Source organism: Oreochromis niloticus, linkage group LG22 (genome assembly GCF_001858045.2).
Source record: "Oreochromis niloticus isolate F11D_XX linkage group LG22, O_niloticus_UMD_NMBU, whole genome shotgun sequence".
Taxonomy (NCBI): domain Eukaryota; kingdom Metazoa; phylum Chordata; class Actinopteri; order Cichliformes; family Cichlidae; genus Oreochromis; species Oreochromis niloticus.
In genome coordinates this window covers 22,537,172-22,555,612 of record NC_031985.2, presented here as the reverse complement: position 1 = coordinate 22,555,612, position 18,441 = coordinate 22,537,172, and the positions used below count along the sequence as shown (strand labels likewise).

Sequence of the window (18,441 nt, the reverse complement as noted above, 5' to 3'; positions counted from 1 at the left end):
TTTCCTTCTTCAAGGTTTAACCTCTTACTTAAGACATCGTAGCACACACACCAGTCAGTGAAATTCACTCCATCTTTATTGAAAGAACAATAATCATTTGGAAATTTAAGGCAGGAGAAGCAGATCTTTGGCCAAGCGTGCCGTGTCATGGTGCATTAACACAGACAGACTTTAAAAAAAGGCACTTAAAAAAGGTCCACACTAAACAGTCAGTTTATTTGACTCATCATCATAGTTTTGGAGGAAGCTGACAGGAACCAGCATTGCTAACCAAATTAAGGCACAGACACTGAAATTCAGTATAAAAAGGCACTTTGATTAAAGCAACAGATTCTAGTTGATCCCCAGAAAATCTCAGAATACAATTGCAGGAAGAAAAACATAAGAAAAGTAAAATACATTAGCCAAAAAATAACATTAAAAATAAAAATCAAGTTATTAATGTTAAATTTCTGCATATGTTAAGTTGGCAAACTTATCCAACACTCCTGGTGTCTGACATCAGCCAATACCTCTCTCCCTATCTCACTGAATAATTAATTACTGAGTTTGTTTATGAGCTACAACCACAAGACAACGGTTCTCATGAAACCACGTAAAAAACAAAGAAAAAGTGAGAAGACAAAATACAAAATGTAATAAAACCTGTGCTTTGTAGGGATTTAAAGTGATTGAATTAATAATCCATAGATATAAACTTTACATCCGTATCACATAATCTATGAAAAAGCTTGTCTTTCCATTGATACATATAACTACTGTGAACTGAAGCTGTTGCATGCATGTGTGTGTGGTGTTTGTGTTCGACTTTGCTCTCTATTATCTGTTGCCATAATGCACCACAGCAACTAAAAACCAGGCTTTAAGCCCTCAGCAAAGGATACCTGACTGTAACAGACACACAGAGAGAGGCGGAGGTGATGCATTTAGGCACGCGCTCAGGAGAGACGTGCGTCACATCACATAGCGCTCTTGCATCAATAACAGCCGTGTGTCATCCAATGAGAATTAATGGCAAACTAGGACAAAACCAGACACGCTCGCTCTATTTATAATTCTGACATAAATTATTTTGAATATAAGTGACTGGATCGAGGAATGTGATTTGAAATTGGTCACAAGCAAATACAACATGCACACGTCCTCTCAAAGTGACTAGCTTTCACACAAAAAATACACAAACTTCTGTGCTGTTTGTACTTGAAGGCTGGAATCTGAATGGGAATGCACAGGTGTTTTCTAAGACTGAGGAAGAAAACAAACAAACAAACAAACAAACAAACAAACAAACAAACAAACAGCCACACACACAGACAGACACAAACACGCACACGGTAGTGAGAGGAAAAGGGATGGCGATCAATCGGACCAGTCGTCGTCCTCTCCGAACTCGGAGGAGTCGTCCTCGCTGTCGCTGCACTCCACGGCGATACGGCGCGACAGGATGGCGGCCACATCGTTGCCAAAGTGATCCCTCTTCTCCTGCTCCCGCTGTTCCTCCACCTTCCGCAGGTTGAAACCTGAAAGCGTGTTAAACGGTTTAAAGGCGTGTTCAACATCTGAGTAATCTTTATCCAGCTTAACTCTGTCATTATTTAGGTCATTCATATAAAAACGTTGTCATCACTGACTATTATGTTGCACGTAGTGGTAATCAGGGAGCTGGCAGATAGTAGTCACAAATCATGTATGGCACTTGAAGGAAAGAGTCCACATACTCAATACTTAAAATGCAGTTTTTAAGTATTTAATATCATTCGAGACCACCACACACTGTCTTTTTAAAAGCTGAACAACCTGTTACCTAAGGTCCTTGACTTAATAAATTACAGCTCAGTGGCATAATTCATTTCCTCCTCTGCCCTCTTCCCTGCTGTGCTGATTCAGAGACATACTGCTTTCCAGATAATGGTTTGCAGTATGTCTCTGTATCAGCGTTAAAGTCTACAACAAATCAACTAAGTTTAAGATAAACAGCTCATAAAGCTCAACAATAACACACGATTAGCATATCATTTTGTATGTATCACAGGATGATGAGAATCATATGGCTGTGAAGAGGGAGTATCGGTTTGACTGCAGAGCTGGAGGAGTCAAGGACATCACACTTATTTATGTAAGCCACAACATGTTGTGGAGAAAATACTCGCTGCCAAGTGGAGAAAATAAAAACACAAACCAAAAAAAAACAAAAAACAAACCATTCAGGGTTTTGAAGGACTTCTCTTGTCAGCAGCCTTGATTTAATTTAATTGTTAAAACTATCAAAATACTTACTAGCCACTTTGTTCACCTGCTCATTAATGCAAATGGATCATTAGCCAATCACATGACCGTAACCAAAAAACATTTACGTGGCTCAGTTGTTGATGCCAGAGTACTTCAGAAACTACTGATCTACTGGGATTTCCCCAAACAACCATCTATAGGGCTTAAAATTAGATAAGAACACTGAAGAAATGTTTCCTGGAGTTTTGATTTCAGATTGTAGGGTCAGAATGGTGATGTAATAGTATGGAGGATATTTTTTTGGCAGACTTTGGGTCCCGTAAGTACCAGCCGATCATTATACAGCACAGTCTAGCCGAGTACTGTTGCTGACCATGTCCATCCCTTCATGACCAGAGTGTAACACATCATGTCGCAAAGCTCAAATCATCTCAAATTGGCTTCTTGAACATGACAATGAGTTCACTGTTTGTAGGTCCATGTTTGTTTGTTTTTTAAATGCATGCCACTTTGTTTATACTCCTGCTCAAACGTATCACACTGTTTCACTCACTGACAGCTGGGAGTAAAAATGTGCCAAAAAACAGTGGCAGGCAGCAGGGACCAAATTAAGTAGTAAACATTGCAGGATTCAATTTTTTTTTTCTTCTCTAATCTGCTTTGTAAATGTTTGGCAAGTAAGGGAATGCACAGACAAAGTAAATGGTGACATGTTAGTATGCACAAATGCAGAGCAGATATCTTCTTTATTCTTTGGTAGTTTAAGTATTGTGTTAGTGTTTAAATCTTTATCTGAGAAACTTGCACTGATAATCACATTTTAGAACAATAGTGGTATTAAAAGAAAAGGGTGTGCATAACTCACTGCTAGATGTCAGTGGATTGCAGTCAACTGATATCTATTTTCTCACATTTCCCAATTCAAGTGCATAAATTAAGCTACGGTGGCTGCTGAGAGGGCTGCATGTCTAATCTGCTGCCGAGAAGTCATTTTGAAAATACCAGGAATAAATAAGCATGTTTTTGCACTTTTTTCTGATTTACAGCCCTGACTTCAATTTAGGAGATGAGGCTTGATGTGAGGAGTAACAGATGATGCTTTATTAGGATGCCACTGCTGTTGTCTCTTCTCTTCAGGTTTTCATTTCTTTGGTGAAGGAGCCCCGTTCTCCCGTGATAAAAGTCCGATCTTTTATATCTTGATTCTGACACAAATTAAAGTTTGCGACACAAGAACGCCTACGAGTTCTCGAATCCTCTGCTTTTAACGTAGAATGCATCCAGCTGGTCTCTAGCCACATACATAAAACATAACTACTTGAATACCAGCAAAGTAAACTCAAAAAAAATGACTGACTGTACCTCTAAAAGAGCATAAAATTCAAAACAAAATTATTTAACGATTTGCCTTGGAGTGCCATGCCTTCCAATTCAACTCTGGTATAATAACATTCTATCTTATCCCTCTCTTATCCTATGAAGAAAACGTAGGTTTGACTTTATTAAGCTTTTTTTGTTGTTGTTCTGCTGTATAAATGTGTAACTTTATTACAGAATAAAACTCTTCATGGTTCGTTATATATGTATGTTTGTTATGTGTTGCATGTTTTATTCGTTTCCCATGTTTGAGACTTTGGTCCAGCCCATGAGGCCCGAGGTGTTCCTGCGGTGCATTACCTTGTCGGATGGCCTGCAGCAGGTCACTGCGAGCGTCACTGACGGGCTCTGGCTGAGGTTTGGGAGCAGAACAGGCTGTTACCCCGCCAGAAGGTGGCAGACGAGGAGCAGAATTTTCGAAAGGTGGTGGAGGAGGACCGGGGGGAGGCGGTGGAGGAGGTGGTGGTGGTGGACCCCCGCCTGCAGGCATAGGTGGTGGAGGAGTGATGGCGGACATAGATGGGGGAGGAGGGGGAGCAGGAGGAGCGGAAGAGGAGAAGAGCGGAGGGGGAGAAGGTGGGGTGTCAAAGCCAGAGGGAGGTGGGGGAATCCCAAAACCAGAAGGTGGAGGAGGGGGAGGAGGTGCAGGGGGAGGAGAGAGACTTGGGCGGGAGTTGTTTGGGGAAGAAGCAGTGGGGGGAGCTGGAGGAGGGTGGCTTGGACTCAGCATGCTGACACGCTTCTGGGTGGGTGCTCCATCGTTACCATACCTGTAAGTGATGAAGAGGAAGTTGGAGGTATAAAGGATAATATAAACGGCATAATGGAGCCTTCACTTCCCTCCATTAACCTGCAATTTGTGTGCAGCTGCTTCCAGAGCAGCTCCTATTCATTAAAGAATCACAAAGTCAAAGACTATAATCCATTTAGCTTCAGCTCAGAAGGCGCGTATAGGATTGGCTGTACTTTCATATGGCTGTACTTTCACTACATGTTTGCAGGGGTGGTGGTGTGCTATGAGCATGTGTGGGCTGGTATGTATGATGTTACAGTACTTACGCCATGTCCGGAGGTGGAGGAGGCAATTCATCGGGACCGGGAGGAGGAGGAGGCGAGCTAGGATCATAAGCATAGGAGTTTGTGCTAAGCTCAAGGCTTTCAGAGTTGAAGCCCTCCCCAGATCCAATACTGCCATTCAGGCCCTCAGAAGAATTCCTTATAAGAAATGAGACATCGCTGTGAGTCCAAAAATAAACCAGACCACAAGTACAAATAACAAATAATAAGAAACACGGACGTGATTAGCATTTGGTGCTCAGGCAGCATCTGTTTATGCACATTTATAACAATTTCAGAGACGTGCCAAACGCATTTTAAAGCAGCAGAAACAGATCATTACACAAAGTGTTGAGAGAGAATAGCTTGTTCTTCATCTATACAGCTTGTCAGGAAATCGGACTGTTTTTTCTCCTTATCAGGCCTGCTGTGAGGCCGATGAAACACTGCAGGAGCTGAATCAGCAAAACTTCCCATTTTGGTAAAAAGAATATAATCCAAAACAAGGAATTTAGGACTCTTTGATGTTATTGAGTTATAATGAGTACTATTAACTAATTTGTGCACATATATTTGTTGTATTCATTCTATTAATTATGACATATATTAAAATAAAAAACAAACATATATACATATGCAAACACACACACACACACACACACACACACGTATAAAAGTATGCAACAATATTAGTCCCATCAAGAACAGGGCCCAGTGTGACTCACACATTTGTTTACTGCAATTTTCCAATGACGGCCAGCTCTACACCCAACCCCCCGAGAACATTTTCTGACAGGACATACCACCCAAACCACTGTGTACAGATCCGGTGATAAGGGGGGAAAGAATGAGCAAAATAATGTCTGATCGGTTTTTTTACTTTGTAAAGAGAAAAAAATAACTTTTTATTTTATTAATTAAATTATTTATAAGATATGCTTGAAATCCACATTAAAGCCTACTGGGTATGTCAGGGCTCAGAGCCACTGCAGCCTTGTGGATGACGCTGGATGAAAATGATTGACGTTTTGTGATGGACTATTGTGAAGATATTATTTTACTATAATTAGACTTTGATGGTTTTTGTTCTTTTGATTCCCGGTCACTGTTAATGACTGATAAACAAAAAGGAGGCATCTCAGAAAACTTACATCAAGTCAGACTTTGGTACAACAAACTCCTCTCCCATCTTACGCCGTTCCCATTCGTCCTTTCTGGTCTTGATCTTTCGAGGATTGAGGGTCCGCTGGTTCAGATGGTCTTTCTTCTCCTTCTGCTCATTAAGGAGACGGTTTAAAAAGTGCAAGATTAGCACTGGATTCGAACAATTTCATGTGATGTGACTAATTGTAGATTGCTTTTACTTATGTAATGACTCATGTCTTTGTGCGTATGAGGGTGTTTATGAGTCTCACTCTGTGCTTGCGTTTCTCCTTCATGATGTCCTTGGTGTCCTGCAGCATCTTCTCCTTCCACAGGTCAAAGAAGTAGGAGGGGTCGGTGTAAAACTTTAGGGCCTCCTTCCCATCGTCTCTGTAGACAACAATTTACAGACATTAATAATTATTTCTAGTTATCATTTGCACAATGTGCTATCTTACAAGTATGAACAAAAAAAAATAAATACAGTGTTAGTTAAAAGATGGTTATCTGCCATGTGTGATAGTCTTAAGATGCCAGTAAACTTCCCCTTTTAAAAGAAAACTTCACTAAAAATACACTAATGTCTTTAGTCACATCCACATCACACTGCGCGGATAAATCATTGTCCCCAAAGAATGATCCAAGTCAAATTATTACCACATTTACATTCAAACCAGGCACCGCTCTACACATCACATTTAACATTGCTGGGGTAATTACGCAGAGATCATCCTCTCACTCTCATCTGCCTTCTGATTATTCACACTTCAGATGACACATCTTGCCTTGTAAATGATCTACACTCACAGATATCTTAGCTTGTGACTAAAGACGCTTTACATGCATCCATCCGTCCCTTTTTCTTCCACTTATCTAGGCTGGAGCCTATCCCAACTACTACACAGCAAAAGGCAGTGTACACCCTGGACAGGTTGCCAATCAGGGCTCCCACAGAGAGACAACGATTCACAGTCACATTCACACCCACAGTTGATTCATAATCAACAATTCACATAAAATGCATGTCTTTGGACTGTGGGAGGAAGCTGGAGCAGCTGGAGAGAACCCAGGCAATGGTGCTAACCACGACACCACCATACTGCCCTCTGGGGCTATTTCCCACAGAGTATCTTCCCACAATCAATTGATTGGTGGGTTATTTAACAGCAAAACCAACAAGTGTGGCTTGTCAAACAGCTGTAAGTATTAAAACCCCCAAACTGCCTGGACTTAAACAGGTTACACACTAAAAACAAAACAACAGGGAAGACGATGGCGTCGACACCATAATTCTCCAGGATTTTGCAAAGGCGTACTATGCGTTTTCTAGTGTAAAACTGCCAGTTGTGTTGGACTGAGCCTCCTTAAATCAAACCTAATACTGCCTAGACACCTCCGAGACCCACTCCTTGATAAGAAGCACATGTAACAGGGGTAAGCTTAAATAATGCACAGTCATTACAAGAATCTCCCATGCATGTGTGTTTCCATATGGGCACATGCGCTTGCACGTGTTCTTGTTATTAACTGCTGGAGCTGCTGCAGTGGATAAATATGAGCTTGGTCTGTGCAGCATCTTACCGGTATACGCTGAGCTGGTTGAGCGGTGGAGGAGGATCGCAGGTCGTGTAAGTGTCTTGTACAGGCATTGGCAGAGACGGCCTGGTGAAGAGCTGCTGGTCCTGGGTCAGACTGCTTTTGAAAGCCTTCTTTGCAGTGATTCCCTGCAAAGTAACTGAGAGAAACAGACCGGCAATGTTTTAAACATGTATTGTGTTCATTAGATTCTCTGCAAAGGAGGTTTCAAACCAATACTCTACACTGATACCAGCATAAGCAGTAACGTTAACAGTAAAATGTGCAAGTACATACCCTCCTCTTCTTTGGGGTCCAGCTGGGTGACTTTAACCTGCAGGCGATCCACTCTTTCTCCAAGCGAGCTCACCCTGCCGGCAAATTCTCCAGCCTGAACAAACAGCTCCCCGAACACGTCCTCTGCATATTTGCCTGCACGCGTGCACACACACACACAAGTTTCTCACTTGCACCAATTAAAGGATTTATCTCACGCATACATAGCCAATGAAAATTCATATCTACATAAAAATGCATTAACCTTTGTTTAAAAACAATAAACATCCATGTAATACATATTCATCACTGCTCATTAACCATTCATACACACACTGACACCCGAGCATAACAGAAGCTTACTGAGGCTGCCGAGCTGGCGGATGATGTTGGCCAGGCTTATGTTGGTGACACATTCCAGCTCACTGCGGATGTTAGAAGGAATGGGATGGCGACAAATATGCCGCGGCTCTATATTCCTCGTCACCAGAGGCATGGTGGGGTGTGCTGGGGGTAGGGCAGCCCAACCCTGATGGAAAAGGAGAGGTAGGTCAGGGGAGTGAAAAACATATAAATGTAATCAAATTAATATTAAATTTTACTATATTTTCGCACCCAATGAGCACCTATTTTCATTATGACACGACTGTGAACTGGTCCTAACAATTCGCAGACTAATCAAATTGAGGTAAAAAACAAAAAACATGTTCCTTCCATTCCTAAATAAGTCACATGAGACAGACGCCTACAAAAATACACTGACCCAGACAGAGCTAAAGCAGAAGCAAAACTATGCCTTCGCTCCACCCATCGAACATGCACCACCCACCCGGTTTAGAGTGGACAAATCTAATATGTCCAAAATAGCAAAGAGCAGAACTAGGTGGATTTGTGACTTCCCCACTGCTTACAGCAGTGGAAACACATCACGTTATTTTAAACAGATTACAGTCAGGGCAGCGGTGTGAGCTCACGCAGTGCAGTAGGTCCACAGTGTCCAGACTGAATAAGATAAGCAAACGACAGTTCCGATTAAGGGGTCAGAGATTTGCAGTGACTGCAGACTCTCCCTGCTTTCAACACAGTGCGGCCTTGATTTTGGTTTAGTCTCTAAGTACAGCCTGTTGTGACTGCTGTTGCCCATTGCAGCTGCCTAATTACAAGTTTTTTCCTGTTGGTGGTGAATCATGGCATAAATGTTACTGTGTGTAGAAAAGGAAAGAAAAAGAAAGCGGGAAAAAATGGAGGGTCGCTACCTTCGTACCTCGGGATGTGTATATTACCAAGCTACCTGGAGGATTTAGTGATTAATCGTGAATGAAGGAATGCGTCCATTTCAGGCTTAGAGGCTTGTTCGTCACTGACAGGTCGCCCACTCTGCCTTTGACAAAGTGCTATTAGCCAGCTTTACTGCACTTTTTTCCCCAACTTTACACCGAGCTCCTAACTTTCTCTGACGTGAGTAAATACGTGGTAAAAAAGACGGGTTACACTTTTTTTGCGTCCCCAACTTCACTTAAATGGATTAAATGTAATTTGGGATGTCGGCCTTGTCAGAGCAGGAAGTAACTTCTAGGCGCCTCTTATATCGAAGGAAAAGCCAAACAAACATACATTTACGCCACTCGCTTAAACAAAACAACACTCAACAAAGACATTTCACTTACCGTCAAACCTGGTAACCGTAGGCGTCTCTTTATACAGCCCTACAGTTGTTATTGTCTCAAGATTTTTCTTAAGAAATGTTGTTCGGTACTCTATGCGAGACCGAGCTAAACAGATCGCCCAAGTCCCGAGGTTGCAAACTTCTGATTGGTCGAGCGGCGGAGTTCTTCGAAGCTGATTGGCTGTTGGGCCTGTCGCCTGCTATAACCGAGAACAGGATGTGGAAGTTGCAACGTAAAAAGCGCAACTCCACCCAAACTAGCGGCAAACATCTGTCCGCAATTTACGTAAGAGAGGGTGGAGGCAGCGCCACATTCCAACGTGCGCTCAAGCGAGTTGGAACGCGTCCGAGGAATGACTGGCATTAGGAATGACTGGATAAAATGTGCTGTGGAGAAAAGCTCCTACCGACAAGCAGGTTGTCCAGTAAGCCTCGGTGAGTGTTAAGTGCCTGCTTAACCTCAGCTCAGCCCGAGCAAACTGCAGAGCTTCAAGTTAGCGTGCATCCAGTGAAGACTCAATCACATAGAAGTTGGCGTCAACTCTGTGAATATGTGGTGAATACATTTGAGACGGGTGTGGTTATTTTCATGTTGCAATGGGCTTTATCTTGTGCCCACATTTGTTTTGGCATATAAAGTTAACACTGTTACACCCAGCTGCTTTTGTTTTCCTTCATAGATCAAGTGTCCATACAATGTGGTTGGAGGAAATAGACTATCAAAGTAATTTAATTGTTGAACGCTTGTAGACTTCTTTTTTCTTTTTACTTTTTTGTGCTGTTTCCCACTATCAAGTCCATGTAAATACAGTACGTAGGTTGATGTGTGCTTCTCTCAAATTATTAAACACAACCTTTAGAATACACTCATAAAGACATTAAACCTTGTCATTTGTAAACAACCACAGATTCCAAGATCATCAGTACAAACAACTATATGTGAGTACAAGTTATTGAGATGTGTCACCACTTTGCCAAGGCCTAGAAGAAGCCCCGAACTGTCACCCTCAGTGACAGGAAACTGGTTAGGATGTTCAGGAATAATCCAAGAACCACCAAGGCTCAAGCCTACTGCGAACTGGAAACTGCAGAAACACCAGTGTCACTGTCCACAGTGAAGCATCACCATGGACTGAGAAGGTGCTTACCAAGAAGGAAGCCCCTGCTCCAAAATCAACATCTTCAAGCTCAACTTAAATTTGCCCACATGGACAAACCAAATACCTTCAGAAGAAAGATTTGATGGTTGAGATGGTCAATGGACAAGATAAAGCTTAAGCTATTCTCTAAAGTTGTAAAGAGTAAAGTTGAGGCTCTCAAACCAAACAACACGGTCCAGCGGTTAAGGATGATGGTGGCAGCGTCATGCTTCGGGCTGTTTCAAATTCTTCAACTTCACCTCAAATCAACAGCTAAACGGTTGAAACGTGGACACAATTGGATGTCTTAACAGGAAAAATCATATCAAGCACATAACAGTTTTTCGAATGGATAAAGCTATAATAAATATAGGAAAATATGGATAAATATAGAAAAAAACAAGAGATAATTATTTTTTTATTCAATTCAGTTTTATTTATATAGTGCAACATTGAAACAATAGTTGCCTCAAGGTGTTTATCTTCCACAGGACACAAATTATAGGTGCTCTGACACACCTGACCCATTGCATTACAACCAGTCACTAACAGAGTAACCCTTATTTGGAATTTAATGTGGTGGGAATTTAGGTTTTAAACTCCAACTTGATTGCTTTCCTCTAACACATTTTCACAGTATACACACTCATTTTACTATAAAATCTAAGCTCTTCTTTGATGTAAAATTTTATTGCACATATAAGTAATTAAAGCTTACAGTGATGTACTCAAAGAAGTTAACCTGTTGGATCAGACTCAGGTCAAAGGGTTGCATTCTGGGATTCATTGGTAAAAAAACAAACAAACCCACAGCGTTATGGTACAACTGTTAAATAAAGAATAGCCTGTCAGACAGCTGTTTTGCGTTCAGAAATAGTTGGAACATACATACATCCTTTGTGACACAGCAAAATCTGAGTTGAAAATAGTTGTTATTATTTGGCCTGTAACTTGGTTAAAACAGCAAGCCCTTCTTCTGCTCAATATTTGGATACAATAAAATGCTGTTTTAAATATAAATACAGTTTCTGTTTCAGAGTTGGTTTTACCCTTTAACTGCAGATTTCTTCATGTCCACTAGAGGGAGTTGTCACGTGAAGAACTGTGTATGCCTGAAATCCCAGGAAAAACAGGAAACTTCACTAGCTGCTTCCCCCTCTTTGGATAATGTGTGCGCAGCTTCATCCATCAGTGTGTGAGTCTCAGTGTCGTGTGTTTACCCAGCTGAGTGTGTAGGAACTGTGAGCATTTGCTACTGTCTGTTTTAGGACACTGTGACCCTCTCCTGCAGAGCTGTGAACCAGCTTGAGTCCACAAGCTTGAAGACCTTGAAGGACACTGAACCAATAGCGGAGCACTTCCTCATCCCTACCGGCCACCTCAAACCCTGCCCACTGCAGGTGCACCTTGGCAACAAGATGGTGGACATTCTGTAGAGTTCCTGCCTCGATCCAATTCTGAAAAACGCGCCACTCGCCGCTTAGCAGGTCAGCATACAGGAAGTGAACCTAAGGAGAAGAAAGAACAGAGGAAAGTACGGCTCTGGTCTAGCACCTCCCCACCCTCCCAAGCACATACATAGGAAGCCTAAGTTAGCAAAACACCAGATACAGAACAAAGCAGGCTTTTAGCAACAACAGAAAAGACACTGATTAAGTCAGGAACAGAATTTCCAGTCAGCATGCTAAAGCACTGTAAAAAAAACATATTAGATTTGCATATCAGCTGATGTGAATTGGGATGGTACTGAGATCAGCTCAGCTTTACTAAGAACAATTCCCAATACTGTTTATATGTTTAATGGTAGTTTATTAGGATATATTCATGCTATGAGGGTGGCTGTGGCTCAGGAGATAGAACAGGTCGTCTGCCAATCCCTGCATCCCCTAGTCTGCATGTCGAACTGAACCTGGAGTTTCGCCCAATGCATCCGTTGGAGTGTGAACGTATATGTGAATGGGTGACTAGGCTTGTAATGAGAAAGTGTTCTGAATGCTCAAAGTATCAGTTCATTTACCATTTTACTGCTTTCCATAGTGGACCTGTTGCTTATTAATCATACATATGATTATATATAATCAAATATTGAAGATCAAATTATTAGAATTATTAGCTGCAGTTCTCGGAGAAATCGATTGCAGCTCACTGGCAACTGTTGAAAAAACATCCTTACAAGCTAAAAAGTCACAAAATAGAACAATACTTAAAATGTTGAGTCTGTTGCCCTCCCCCTTTAGCATGCAGCAGTAATTAGTACTCTTTTTTTTGTACTGTTATAACCTCTAGTGCCACAATTACATGGCGCTTGGCGATCTTGTTTGTGACCTTACAGTCAATTAATGTTTCATATGCCCCAGCTTACAGTGCTTTCACACAGTGTTTTCCCCCTTCCTTCAAGAACTGCAATGACGTGTTTGCAGTAACTGACAATGAGTCTTTTCCATCACTGTAAAGGAATTTTAGCCCACTCTTCTTTGAAGAACAGTTTTAATTCAGTCACATTGGAGGGGTTTGTAGTTCTTAAGATGCTGTTCTTGGTTCTTTTGTGACCTCCTGGATGAGTCGTTGATGCGCTCTTGGGGTAATTTTGGTAGACCGGCCGATCCTGGAAAGGTTCACCATTGTTCCAAGTTTTCTCCATTTGTGAATAATGACTCTCATCCTGGTTCACTGGAGGCCCAAAACCTTAGAAACGGCTTTGTAACCTTTTCCAGACTGATATGCGTCAGTGATTTTGTTTCTCAGTTGTTTCCTTAGATTGTGAAGTGAACATGACGTGTTCGCTTCACTTTGTTAGACAGGTTGTATTTAAGTGATTTCTTGATTCAACAGGTCTGACAGTAATCAGAACTGAGTGTGGCGAGTAAAATTGAACTCAGCTTTCACAAAAAATCTGGTTAATCACAGTAGATTTAATTAACAGCACTGTCGGTCATAAATGTTGGAACAACTGAGCCACACAGGTTTAAAAGCTGGCAATGGCAGCCACTTGTGTAGTCTACGTCATGGGCTCTACATACTTGAACCAAATTTGGATCAAACTGGAGGCAATCAGACACTGAAGCAGCCAAAATTGATTTGCTTGTCCAATCAGGGGGAAACAATACATGAAATCTCTAATTAAGCACATGAACAGTGTTCTGAGTTGTCCAAACATCTTGTGCACCAGGTTTGGTTATTTTTGGATGAAATCTGAATAACAGAAAGTCAAATGTGTTAACAAATGCAACAAATGTGCACGGTCTGTATCAATCTCCTCTGCATCATCCACTGAATCCATACAGCTGTGTTAGAATTTTCCTTGTCCATCTAACAGTGAGAAAGTTTAGCCCCCCCCAAAAAAAAATTTAACCCACTCATTTGATCATTTATCCACCTATGGTGGCGCTATTGCTTACATGAAGCATATGACAGCATATGAAGCTATTGTATATTTTAACTCCATGCTGTGGCACTAATTATTTATAGATGAACATACTGGACTGCTTGCAATTCTGTCACACCGCACATAATCAAACTCCAGGTATGCAGTTCCCTCTTGTGGCTGCAGGAAGCAATTGGGTGATTCATTCACTTAAACTGTTGCCATGGTAGCCAGAGATGGCGCAGAGCCCTGTTGCTATGGGAACATCTGAGTAAAAGAGCTTTCGGGGTATGTTGGGGTGAAAAGACTCTAAGGTATGTTTGTTTGGCACTGTTTGTCTACATTTCGGTGTGTGTGCATGCGTGCGTGTCTTACTGTGTGATGTCCCAGAGCTGCCATGATGTCTGCCAGTGTCTGAGAAACACCACCCGGGTTTCCTCTCCTCTTGTGCGCGCGCTTCTTTGGAGCTCGCCACTCAAGCCACATCTTGTGCTGGCTGACCACGCCTCCATCGCCATGGTTACTAGCCAAACTGTTGCCAAGGTGACCACCAGATGCATTAGAGTTGCTGGGATCAAAACAGTGTATTTCACATCCCAGCCCCGACACAGTCTTCAGAAAGTCTGCATCTCCCCCATCCATGCTAGAGAGACAAAGACAGGAAGGAAGGCAGGAGAGCGCAAAGGCCGTTTGAACATTATTGCATGCATGATTAAATATGCATTGCATTGTTTATTCCAACTGAACCGGTGATAAGAATGCATAGCAGCACGTGCACTGACATAAGGCTCAGACAAGTGGCACACCTGAAGGAATATGCGACACACGTTTTGTGTGTAGCTGGAAGGAGCCAGTCCTCAGCACACAGCAGCCAATGGGCTGGCGCTGCAGGGCTTTGTGCTGGCTGAGCCCGCCCTGGAGATAAAACCTTGGAGCAGTTCATCTGGGGACAGACAAGAGGAAAGAGTCACATAAGACTGGCTGGATGGAGGTCTGGAAACAGCGCGACACAGAATTAGCATTCAAATGAGAAGAGGGGAAGCTAAAGAAGGAGAAGTTGTTCAGAAAAGTGGCCAGAATTGTGTAATTTGTGAGAACATTGCAGAGTCATGGCTCGAAATATCTTTGAATAAACCAGAATTGTTTAACGATAAACTCATAATTTGATGGCGGCTGTTTAAAAAGGCCACACGTGAGATGCTTTAATTTGTTGCATTGAATAATTAACGGGGACTGTTTCTGCTTTTTTCTTATTTTCTGTCACATACGCTGCTCCTACTTTGTGCTCACATTAAGCACGGTGAAAGTTTCAAGTCATGCAGTCAGAGAAAGTTAAAGGTTTCAAACAGCTCTGTTGAAATGTCACCGACTGGCTATCCTTATACGGTCATCTCAAACAAGGAGCTCTGTCTGTGAGCACTGATGCCCCACCCACCTGCAATTCAAAACATTTTGTTTGTGAGGGGCAGCCAATCACAAGAAAGCTGGCTCTAAAGTGAGACACAGAAGGTGAACTAACATGCTTCCCTGAGGTCTAGTATGAAATAAATAAGAATTCATTTAAGTCTGAGAATAAAAACATGGAGCATTATCAAGCCCCTTTAAATAATACCAAACTAAACCAGCACACAGTTTTTTTTAATTCTTACATATATAACTTTCCTTCCCACTTCTCCAGCACTTGGTGTTGCGTAAGTTTTTACTCTTGTTTGGGAGTTTCCTGTCTGGAACAAAAAGTCCTTACTGGCTCCAGATTTGGTAGATTTCTGCTGCCAGCATATTGACAGTGCCTGACTGATCATATTACTGCTATGTTAACCCCCACACTCGACTGCAGTCAAAGAAGTGTAGTAGTCAAAAAAAATGAAGTTGTTTTTTTTTATTGATTTCTGTTAAGGCTTGGCAAGGTCTAACTCCTGGCTACAAAAATTTGAAGCCCCCACTGAGCTGGAGAGCAGCCTTCGGGGAGTGCGTTATTTATTGGACCAGTGGTTTCCATCCTAAGGGCTGGGACCTCTCCAAGGGGTCAGAAGATAAATCTGGCGGGGGGGGGGGGTCATGAGACCAGATTTTTAAACAGACAGGAAAGATAAGAAAACCGTCTGCAAATAAAAACCTGATTTTTCTTCCGTGACTTTCCTCGTGAAATATAGCAAGCACTTTTTAAAGGGTCACAAGCCAAAAGTTTGTGCATTCGACTATATAATATGTGTATTACTGCACATACAAGTCCTTTATAACTTCAAGTTGTATTCATCCTGTTATTTCTCATTGCTTATCTGTAATCTTGTGAAGTGTGTTATGCTGTAGGCTTACTATAGTCTCATTGTTCTACAGTCCCATAAACGGTTAAAAAATTACCAGTCTTCAGGTTGCGTTACATAAAGTAAATGATGTTAGGGAGTTTTGAAATCACTCTCAGACATTTCAAACCCTCTGATTATTTTTGCATTTGCTCTTTCAGTTTCGGATAACTTTGTGAAGGAAACATTTTTCACTGCAGTATTTTGGATGGCGCTCTGCGCAGCCTACCTGTGGCCTTGTGATGTACGAGATGATTCGATTGAGCTCTGCTGTGAAGGATGGCTCGCCTGCTGCCCACAGCTGCACTTCCAATGCTCTGGGCCCCACCTGGGAACATGCATGACGTGTATATTTATATATACTCCAGCGCAAGGAATACCAACACATCCAAGAGAATTCTGAATGTGGTTAAATAATGTATAGGAATGGCAGTAAAGTGTGCGAGCGCCCAGGTAGGAGTGCAGAGGAGCCAGGTCACAGGCACTGACCTCCGTCCTGCTGGTATTTGCCTAAGGCGGTGTAACATACAAACACACGTTTGCACACACAACCCCACCATCACCATCAATCCCCACCCCACCTAACTCAGAATGAACCTTTTGGTCACCATGGCAACCTCTGTGGGGAGTGTAGGGGGGGGGATGATTCACTAGAATGAGTCAGAGTTTAGCCTTGGGCAGATAAAGAGACAGTGAGAGAAGAGCAGAGTGAAAGCGAGAGGGCGAGAGGAGTGAGAGGTGAAGAGGGGACAGATGCACCTACACACAAACACAGATGGAGGATGTAGCACTCTGCAGCTGAAGGGCAAAGACAGAAAGACGGGAACAGCTGTCATCTCTCTCTGATGTGGGGTCAGCGCTGAGCTGCGCCCCCTGCCCTCACCTGTCCCATCATGCCTGTAATCATGCAGGGAGTCGTGCACAAACTGGCCCAGCATAATAAATGAACTGGATGAGGAAGCCACAGCAGCAGCAGCAGGGTGGTAGTCCTGTTGAATCCCAGTGATCCCAGTATCTGTCTCCCACTTAGTTCATTTTTAAATTATTTCTAAACTTCATTCATAAATTTAATGTATTGAAAGTTAAAATTAAAAATGTAAGTCGTCCCCAAACATTTACAGGTGTAGTTTAATAAAACATTCCACGCATAAACTTTTATTTCCGTACTTCTTTACGAACCTGGCGCGCGTGCATCTCGTTCTCGTCCTCGTACGCTCGTGCCCCCTCCCCCCTCCTCTGCCCGTCGTCCATCTCTGCCTCCTCCTCCGCCACACCGGGTCGCCGGGAAGGCGTCCCCCGATGCGGTGAGCTCCGCTTCGGTTCAATGCTGATAACGGAAAAGGCGACCCCTCCGTCCCGCTCCTCTAACCCCATCCACACCCGCGCGACTCCAGGTAAAAGTGACCCGACGACGAGGAGCTGGAGCGCGAGGAGAAACGGTGGGATTAAGAGGAGTAGTACTCCCGAGCGGAGGGAGACACCGCAGCGGCCCCTCCACGGCGCACAGGTCCGCATTCCTCCACTTCCGCGACGGCTCCGGCGAACATCTCCGGCGCTGTGCCCTGTGATTTCACTTTTTTTTTTTACCCTTTTTTTCGGTTTTCCTGGAGGGCAGAGGAAAGTCCCAGCTGAGAACTCCCCTCCTCCACTTTCCTCCGCGACCTCCTCCTTCTCGTTAACCCCAGGGGAAAGTTGCTGATGACGAAGCGCATTCCTCGGTCAGCGGTGGCCTTATTGACACAGTGACCCCCGCTTTATTTAACCTCTAACTAACTAGGTTATAATTAACAGGCATGTAGGTTAAAGAAAAACACCATTTCGTTTTTATATTGGGCAAACATGCCATCTCTACCGTAAAAAACAAATGCTTTATTTATCAAAAAGATGACCAACTACTGATATTCTTCCACCATACTAGTGTGAGTCAAATAAATTTATTATTAGGGTATTAAAAATATTGAATGTGAATAAATAAAACTTCAGGCTGTCATATTTAAGATGCACAATCACCGCCTGTGGTCTGTACTTTCATTGAAGTTTGGAAAGTTTCTAATTTTATACTAGAACACTAAATGCTCATTTTGCTCCACATTAATGTCCTAGGCTACTTTTCATCAGAAATCTTCATATTCTATGCATCTATTTATCACAAACCATACTTACCCAGTTTTAAGTAATTTTAGGTTCTTTCTTGTATGCTGGAGTATAAACACAAAATGAATGGCATCTGAGTAATATGATGCAATTATATAAATGTGTTTCCATGATATAGTTTAGGACATTTTCATTAATAAACCCTTAAAGTGCCCACAA

General features: G+C 42.4%; 2 protein-coding genes and 1 long non-coding RNA gene across 5 annotated transcripts; 1 reads left to right on the top strand and 2 right to left on the bottom strand.

The window, feature by feature from the left end:
• Positions 1–58: 58 nt before the first annotated feature.
• wasf2 (WASP family member 2) lies at positions 59–9,469 on the bottom strand. The gene is made up of 9 exons (XM_003444128.4): positions 9,324–9,469; positions 8,020–8,185; positions 7,678–7,812; positions 7,387–7,540; positions 6,078–6,195; positions 5,814–5,935; positions 4,666–4,821; positions 3,907–4,376; positions 59–1,520 (listed from the first exon to the last, which is right to left on the bottom strand). Exons 2-9 carry the CDS (start codon positions 8,150–8,152, stop codon positions 1,360–1,362), a joined length of 1,449 nt encoding a protein of 482 aa, XP_003444176.1. The 5' UTR covers positions 8,153–8,185; positions 9,324–9,469; the 3' UTR covers positions 59–1,359.
• A 130-nt stretch (positions 9,470–9,599) lies between these two features.
• On the top strand, positions 9,600–11,168 carry LOC112843518 (uncharacterized). 2 transcript variants are annotated; one of them, XR_003215914.1, is made up of 2 exons: positions 9,600–9,757; positions 10,231–11,168. It is a non-coding gene; the product is annotated as an uncharacterized LOC112843518 (long non-coding RNA). The 2 variants fall into 2 exon arrangements; XR_003215915.1 differs by having other exon boundaries at positions 9,600–9,878.
• A 152-nt stretch (positions 11,169–11,320) lies between these two features.
• LOC102080592 (methyltransferase-like protein 24) lies at positions 11,321–17,995 on the bottom strand. Of its 2 annotated transcripts, none has more exons than XM_005478628.4 (5): positions 17,296–17,995; positions 16,358–16,456; positions 14,632–14,768; positions 14,201–14,468; positions 11,321–11,969 (listed from the first exon to the last, which is right to left on the bottom strand). In XM_005478628.4, exons 1-5 carry the CDS (start codon positions 17,641–17,643, stop codon positions 11,664–11,666), a joined length of 1,158 nt encoding a protein of 385 aa, XP_005478685.1. In that variant the 5' UTR covers positions 17,644–17,995; the 3' UTR covers positions 11,321–11,663. The 2 variants fall into 2 exon arrangements, with proteins under 2 accessions (XP_005478685.1, XP_005478686.1); XM_005478629.4 differs by having other exon boundaries at positions 17,308–17,926.
• Positions 17,996–18,441: the final 446 nt, after the last annotated feature.